This window comes from Piliocolobus tephrosceles, chromosome 10 (genome assembly GCF_002776525.5).
Source record: "Piliocolobus tephrosceles isolate RC106 chromosome 10, ASM277652v3, whole genome shotgun sequence".
Lineage (NCBI taxonomy): Eukaryota > Metazoa > Chordata > Mammalia > Primates > Cercopithecidae > Piliocolobus > Piliocolobus tephrosceles.
The window spans coordinates 54594048-54602195 of NC_045443.1; the positions used below are offsets into that span (position 1 = coordinate 54594048).

General features: G+C 49.1%; 1 protein-coding gene across 5 annotated transcripts in view; it reads left to right on the forward strand.

Annotated features, from left to right (window-relative positions):
* The window catches only part of MARS1 (methionyl-tRNA synthetase 1), a 36507-nt gene that overhangs the window by 7270 nt on the left and 21089 nt on the right, over positions 1 to 8148 (forward strand). Inside the window, exons 2-9 of one of the 5 annotated variants that reach the window (XM_026454640.2) lie at positions 1944 to 2342; positions 2469 to 2731; positions 3556 to 3646; positions 3808 to 3886; positions 3965 to 4099; positions 4443 to 4518; positions 4755 to 4927; positions 5073 to 5179. In XM_026454640.2, the coding sequence (XP_026310425.1) occupies positions 2623 to 2731; positions 3556 to 3646; positions 3808 to 3886; positions 3965 to 4099; positions 4443 to 4518; positions 4755 to 4927; positions 5073 to 5179 (770 nt within the window). In that variant the 5' untranslated portion in view covers positions 1944 to 2342; positions 2469 to 2622. Of the gene's footprint in view, positions 1 to 1711; positions 2343 to 2468; positions 2732 to 3555; positions 3647 to 3807; positions 3887 to 3964; positions 4100 to 4442; positions 4519 to 4754; positions 4928 to 5072; positions 5180 to 8148 lie in introns of those variants that run through there. The other 4 variants (XM_026454638.2, XM_026454639.2, XM_026454642.2 and 1 more) reach the window with 4 other exon arrangements.

The window sequence follows — 8148 nt, forward strand, 5'->3', positions numbered from 1 at the left end:
GCCTCCCGGGTTAACGCCATTCTCCTGCCTCAGCCTCCCAGTAGCTGGGACTACAGGCGCCCGCCACCTCACCCGGCTAGTTTTTTTGTATTTTTTAGTAGAGACGGGGTTTCACCGTGTTAGCCAGGATGGTCTCGATCTCCTGACCTCGTGATCCGCCCGTCTCGGCCTCCCAAAGTGCTGGGATTACAGGCTTGAGCCACCTTGCCCAGCCAACAGCCATTTTATTATAGTTTAACAATTGTACAGGTATGGAGCAGAAATTTGGGTAGGGCTTAGGTGGGTGATTCTTCTGTCTCATGTGGCCTTGACCAAAGGTCACTTAAGAGTTTTCAGTGAGCAGATGGGCTGGGCTGGAAGACTTCACTCACATGTCTGGCACCTTGGTAAGGATGACTGAAATGCTGGGATTAGCTAGAGCTGTCAGACAGAATATCTACATGAGACCTCTCTAGCATGGCAGCTCAAAGTGGTAGGATTTCTTACATGGCAGCTCAAAGCTACCAGTGTGCCAGATAGCCTGCAACTGAAGCTGCAAAACTTCTTATGGCCTAGCTTCAAAAGGCCCAGAACCTCCATAGAATTTTCTGAGATCAAATGTAAAGTGCTTAAAACAATGCCTAGCTCATAAGTACTATTAGATATTATTCTTAAAATAATATGAAGATGAATAAGAAGCATCCCTTTCTCAATAACAGGTATGTGCTTCCTTGCATAATATATACTTATTGCCAAACTCTCAGCCATCTTGCATCTCTCTTTTTTTTTTTTTTTTTTTTTTTTTTGAGATGAAGTCTCACTGTGTTGCACAGGCTGGAGTGCAGAGGCGTGATCTCGACTCACTGCAACCTCTGTCTCCTGGGTTCAAGTGATTCTCCTGGCTCAGCCTCCTGAGTGGTTGGGATTACAGGCTTGCACCACCACACCCAGCTAATTTTTGTATTTTCAGTAGAGAAGGGATTTCAACATGTTGTCCAGGCTGGACTCAAACTCCCGACCTCAAGAGATCTGCTCGCCTCAGCCTCCCAACCTGCTGGGGTTAAGGCGTGAGCCACACCCCCCCGGCCTTACTTCTCAATTTGATCTTGTCCCTAGAGATGTTCGGCCAGGCACGGTGGCTCACGCCTGTAATCCCAGCACTTTGGGAGGCCGAGGTGGGCGGATCACAAGGTCAGGGAATCGAGACCATCCTGGCTAACATGGTGAAACCCCGTCTCTACTAAAAATACAAAAAATTAGCAGAGCTTGGTGGTGGGCACCTGTGGTCCCAGCTACTCGGGAGGCTGAGGCAGGAGAATGGCATGAACCCGGGGGACGGAGGTTGCAGTGAGCCGAGAGCGAGCCACTGCAGTCCAGACTGGGTGACAGAGCAAGACTCCGCCTCAAAAAAAAAAAAAAGAGATGCTCTCCTACCCCTTTGATGAGAGGTCGAGCTGTATATGAGCTCAAACTGGTATTAATATTTTACTATCTACATTCTTTTTTTTTTTTTGAGACGGAGTTTCCTCTTGTTGCCCAGGCTGGGGTGCAATGGTGCGGTCTTGGCTCACTGCAACCTCCGCTTTCCGGGCTCAGGCAATTTTTTTGCTTCAGTCTCCCGAGTAGCTGGGATTACAGGCGCCTGCCACCATGCCCGGCTAATTTTGTATTTTTAGTAGAGACGGGGTTTCAGCATGTTGGCCAGGCTGGTCTCGAACTGCTGACCTCAGGTGATTCACCCGCCTCGACTCCCCAAAGTGCTGGGATTACAGGCATAAGCCACCGCGCCCGGCCTATCAACATTTTTGTTGTTGTTGTTGATAGGATGCCATGTGTACACTAACTTCCGCTTTGTCACTAAAATAATTACGCACGTGGTAACTCCGAACTCTAAAACTCTGACAGTTAAGAGCTTGAATCCAGAGCCACTAAGAATAGCCGCTGTTATGACATGGCCATTTCAGGAGAAGAGAAGAAGCCGCGGTTTCAGCCATCGCCCTCCAGCAGCGTAAGAGGATAAAAGTGCGACTTGCCCTAAAACCTAAACGTCTCTTCTGGACCTCCAGAAAAATAGTGCTGCTCTAGGCCGGAAGCAGTGGCTCACGTCTGTAATCCCGTCACTTTGGAAGGCCGACGCGGGCGGATCATCTGAGGTCAGGACTTCGAGACCAGCCTGGCAAAAATGGTGAAAGCCCGCCTCTACTAAAAATACAAAAATTAGCCGGGCGTGTGTCACGTGCCTGTAGTCCCAGTCACACACACAGGAGGCTGAGGCCGGAGAATCGCTTGAATCCAGTAGGCAGAGGTTGCAGTGAGCCAAGATCGTGCCACTGCCAAGATCGTGCCACTGCACTTCAGCCTAGGTAACAGAAGGAGACACACACACACACACACACACACACACACACACACACACACCACACACGGCGCGCTCTAGCCGCGCATCTGCGGCCTCTTCATCTCGATGATAGTCTTTTCCTATGTCCTAGTGTTGCATGATGGGAGAAATAGTCTACCTTCCGGTAGCAGTGCCCGGGCAGTGGCCTAACACGGGACTCCATTTCCCGGCGTGCCTCGCGGAGGCCGCTCAACTGAGCAGCGGAAGGCCGGTTCCGGTTGCATCAGCGTGGGATTCACGGCGAAATGAGACTGTTCTTGAGCGAGGGTGCCCCGGGTTGCTTGCCGGTGCTGGCCGCGGCCGGGAGAGCCCGGGGCAGAGCAGAGCTGCTCATCAGCACTGTAGGCCCCGAAGGTACTCATGTTGGTGCTGGTGGGCGGTGGATGGGGGTGGGGGGCGGGACCGAAACACCCCAGATTCTCTGCAGCTGTCTTTGCCAAACCCCCAGTCCTCGCCACACACCACAATCGACCACTTCCGTTATCCTTGATCACTCCACGTCTTCTTCCCTCCCAGTCACATCTTTCACTTCCTTTAATTACCCTCAATATAATACTCTTCCCTTATCTCTCTCCTCCCCTCTTCCGTCTTCCAGGACCCTGCCTCACCACAGTAAACTGCTCTGCCCTTCCTAACCTTCTCCTACACCTGTCAGGCACGCCCCTCTGCTCTTTAGTTACTAGTATGACAGCCCCCAGGCACCCTTTTGTGTTCTTAGGAAATCCCTCTCTCCCCTCCTAATACACACACACACATTTCTTTCTGTTTACCTCTTCTCATTCTCAGCCGATTGTTTGGGTGACTCTTAGGAGGTTCTCTTGTCAGTCTTCTCAGCTCTTTTAATTTTGTTCTCCCACTGTGACCTTCAGATAATTATTAAGATATCCCAGTTACTTTCAGTCGTTAAGTTCTTGGCTGCAGCACTATCCCAATACCACCACCTCCTCTGCAGTCCCCATCTGTTGCTTCCAGCTGGCAGTTTCAGCTGAACACCTGCTGGCCTCTCCAGCCCATTCTGGACCTACCCCCTTTCAGTGGTCCTCTCCTGGAACTTCTGGGTTGAGACTGCCCATCTTTCTTTTCTAACTCACTGAACAATGCAAGATTATCCTAAGTTGACAAAGCATTTCTTTTCTTTTCCGTTTTTTTTTTTAACCCATTTTCCATTTTTGCATCAGACTGTGTGGTCCCGTTCCTGACCCGGCCTAAGGTCCCTGTCTTGCAGCTGGATAGTGGCAACTACCTCTTCTCCACTAGTGCAATCTGCCGGTCAGTATTGGGCCTTGCTGTAGGGAGGTGGCTGAATCAAATCAGACCGCACTGTCCTTTGTGTGGCTTTCTTTGCAGCCATTGTTTCCCTGTGTAATGAGAAATGGGCTAGATAAACAGGCCCCTCTAAATCCATCATGTGTCGCTGTCTCTCTGGGCAGGTATTTCTTTTTGTTATCTGGCTGGGAGCAAGATGACCTCACTAACCAGTGGCTGGAATGGGAAGCGACAGAGCTGCAGGTAGGACTAAGGTATGGGAGATGTCTGGCAGGCCCTTGCTCTGTGTGGCCATCCTGACTCATGTCCCCTGCATTTTAGCCAGCTTTGTCTGCTGCCCTGTACTATTTAGTGGTCCAAGGCAAGAAGGGGGAAGATGTTCTTGGTTCAGTGCGGAGAGCCCTGACTCACATTGACCACAGCTTGAGTCGTCAGAACTGTCCTTTCCTGGCTGGGGTGAGTTGGGTCTTGAGATGAGGATTGGGGAAGGCCTATGGGGTAAGGATTAAGAGGGAAGACTGTTTTCAGAGTGTTCAAACCCAACACTGCCACTTACTAGTAGTGTAATCTTGGCAAATCACTTAATCGCTCTAATCCTCAATTTTTTTTTTCAGTCGTGAAATAGGGGTAGTGTTAGTACCTACCTCAGTGAGTTATTGTGAGGATTAAGTGAGATCATATAAAGTGCTTAATACAGTCCTTGACACATAGTAAGTGCTCAGTAAATGTTAGATATTACCATTGGGAAGAAACTGAGTGTCTCATTTGTGTACGTTTTCCTTTTCTATCCCCAACAAAGGAGACAGAATCTCTAGCTGACATTGTTTTGTGGGGAGCCCTATACCCATTACTGCAAGATCCTGCCTACCTCCCTGGTGAGAACTGTGCATATCACTCCAACCCTAGGAGCTTGGTGTAGGGGGTTATAGAATGGGCTGTAGAATACTGAGAACTCCCTTCAAGGTGCAGCTAGACTGGGTAACTATAGCAGGAGATGGCTGAGGGAACTGGGGAAAGCAACTGGAGAAACCTCACAAAGAAGGGGGAAGAGGCCCGCTCCTGCCTACCAGGTCCTTATGTTTGCTGATTTTCTTTTCTCCCATACCCACAGAGGAGCTGAGTGCCCTGCACAGCTGGTTCCAGACACTGAGTACTCAGGAGCCATGTCAGCGAGCTGCAGAGACTGTACTGAAACAGCAAGGTGTCCTGGCTCTCCGGCCTTACCTCCAAAAGCAGCCCCAGCCCAGCCCCCCTGAGGGAAGGGCTGTCACCAATGAGCCTGAGGTTTGGAACAGGGCCTGAGGTGGGAGGTGGCTAGGAGATGGACTTTGAGCATGGCCACCAACTTTTTCAGGTAGTGGCAAGCAGAAAGTGTCTTTACCCTGTGGGCCCCCCTCACCTGGTAAGGGATTCTCTCCACTCTTCATAGGAGGAGGAGCTGGCTACCCTATCTGAGGAGGAGATTGCTGTGGCTGTTACTGCCTGGGAGAAGGGCCTAGAAAGTTTGCCCCCGCTGCGGCCCCAGCAGAATCCAGTGTGAGTAGACATGGCACATGTGAGTGGGGCTTGATTTTGTAGTGGAAATTGTTGATGAGCCAGAACCTGCCTGCTAGGTCCCGTGTGCTGATCTCTCTTAAGTTTTTCATCCTCTCCTTTTAATTCTTACACCTCTTTTTTTTTTTTTACATTTTCTCTTAGCTTATCATTTTGGACACTCTATCTGTCCCATCTGCACCCATGTTTTTCTTTTCTTTCCTCTTTTTCTTTTTTTTTTTTTGAGATGGAGTTTCGCTCTTGTTGCCCAGCCTGGAGTGCATTGGCGTGATCTCAGCTCACTACAACCTCTGCCTCCCGGGTTCAAACGAGTCTCCTGCCTTAGCCTCCCAAGTAGCTGGGATTATAGGTGTGCACCACCACGTCTGGCTAATTTTTTGTAGAGACAAGGTTTCACCATGTTGCCCAGACAGGCTGGTCTCGAACTCCTGACCTCAGGTGATCCACCAGCCTCAGCCTCCCAAAGTGCTGGGATTACAGACATGAGCCACCGTGCTGGCCCTGCACCCATGTTTTTCACCTACTTTTTACCCACTGATGGAGCTAAATCTATTTTTCCAGTCCAGATCTGTATTCTGAACTCTAGGCACATTTGCCATACCATCCTAGATTCCTTTACCTCCACAGGCATCTCAAATTCAACATGTCCAAAACCAAACCTGTTGTCTTCCCTGCCAACTGCCCTTTTATTTATTCACCTGCCTTTGTTGAACAGCCTCCACTTTCCACCTAAAAATCCAAGCCAGGAATCTTGGTGTTATCTAGACTTCTTCCTTTCTCCCTAGCTGTATTATTCATTCCCTTACCAAGTCATTGATTCTAACTCTTAAGTAGTCCTTGAATCCACCCCTTCTCCTCTGTATTGTCACTGTCACTACACAGATACTAGCAAACCTTGTCATCTCTTACCCTCTTTCCCTGCCACTCTGTACTCCACACTGCTCCAGAGTGACTGCTTAAAACTGCACAGACTATTAACACTCCTATTTAGAATTCTATCGAGGGTTCCTTTGTGTAATTCGCAAGGCCCCTGACTGCAGGCTCAGTAACATATTTTGTCCCTCTCCTGCTACACTAAGATAATATTTATACATATGCAGATTTTTTCCATCAAAATGAAATTATTTGTAGTTCTGAGTATGTTGCCATTCAATAAAGATTTGAGTGTTGACTCCTTGCCAGTCCCTGCATGCTAGGAGTTGGGTATACTGAGGGGAACAAGACAGACAGGATCTCTGCTGTCATGGGACTTTCTGTCTGGTAGGATAGACAGGTATTTTAAAAACTGTCACACAAATGTAGAATTATACGTTTTGAAAAGTCCAGGCCGGGCACAGTGGCTCATGCCTGTAATCCTAGCACTTTGGGAGGCTGAGGTGGCTGGATCATTTGAAGTCAGGAGTTCAAGACCAGCCTGGCCAACGTGGTGAAACCCTGGCTCTACTAAAAATACAAAAATTAGCCAGGTGTTGTGGTGGGCACCTGTAGTCCCAGCTACTCGGGAAGGTGAGGCAGGAGAATTGCTTGAACCTGGGAGGCGGAGGTTACAGTGAGCCAAGATCATGCCACTACACTCCAGCCTGGGCGACAGAGCAAGGCTCTGTCTCAAAAAAAAAAAAAAAAGTTCAATGAAGGAAAAGAAAAGGTTGATATGAGAGGAAATATCAGAGGTGACTAATTTAGAGGCCTCTCTAAAATATTGAGTAAAGACTTAAAATGGCCGGGCGTGGTGGCTCATGCCTGTAATCCTAGCACTTTGGGAGGCCGAGGCGGCAGATCACCTGAAATCAGCAGTTCAAGACCAGCCTGGCTAACATGGCGAAACCCTGTCTCTACTAAATACACAAAAATTAGCTGGGCGTGGTGGCTTGTGCCTGTAATCCCTGCTACTCAGGAGGCTGAGGCTGGAGAATTGCTTGAACCTGGGTGGCGGAGGTTGCAGTGAGCCAAGATGGCGCCACTGCACTCCAGCCTGGGTAACAGAGTGCGACTTCATTTCACACACACCCGCAAAAAAGCCTTAAAACAAATTTGAGACTTGCAAGATAAGCGGGGGCTAGTTAGGCAAGAATAAGAGTGGAGAGAGGGTGTTTTCAGAGAGAGGAAATCTAATATGCAAAGACCTGAGGAGCAAGAGAGTTTGCCTCTTAAGGAATTCCTAAAAGGACAGTGGTGGCAGGCTGGTCAGTCGGGGGCACATGGGTCAAAATGAGTTTTGAGAGGGAGGTGGGGCTGGCATCATGCCATTGTCTCTCACCTCTGTGCCTTCATGCATACTGTTCCTTCTCCCTGGAATGCCAGCATCTTACCTGCCTGATGCACAACTCTTCTTGCAGAGAGGAGTTCTAGCTTTTCATTCTCTACAGAGTATGAGACAGTCCTCAGTGCTTCAATTTCTGGGAGGTCCCATTGTCATGTTGTAATTGTCACATTACATATCTGTTTCTTCACTAATTTGTAAGCTCATTGAAAGCAGAGATGTCTTATGGGGCTCACTTGCTAGCACAGGGCCAAGTGTTCTGTAGATATTGATAAAAATTTGAATGAATTTATGAAAGTCCATCCTTGTTTTGCTTGTTGTTTTTTTTTGTTTTTTGTTTTTTGTTTTTTTTTTGAGACGGAGTCTCGCTCTGTTGCCCAGGCTGGAGTGCAGTGGCCGGATCTCAGCTCACTGCAAGCTCCGCCTCCTGGGTTCACGCTGTTCTCCTGCCTCAGCCTCCGGAGTAGCTGGGACTACAGGCGCCCGCCACCTCGCCCGGCTAGTTTTTTTTTTTGCATTTTTAGTAGAGATGGGGTTTCACCGTGTTAGCCAGGATGGTCTCAATCTCCTGACCTCGTGATCCGCCCGTCTTGGCCTCCGAAAGTGCTGGGATTACAGGCTTGAGCCACCGCGCCCGGCCTTGCTTGTTTTTTTTGAGATGGAGTCTTGCTCTGTCGCCCAGGCTGGAGTG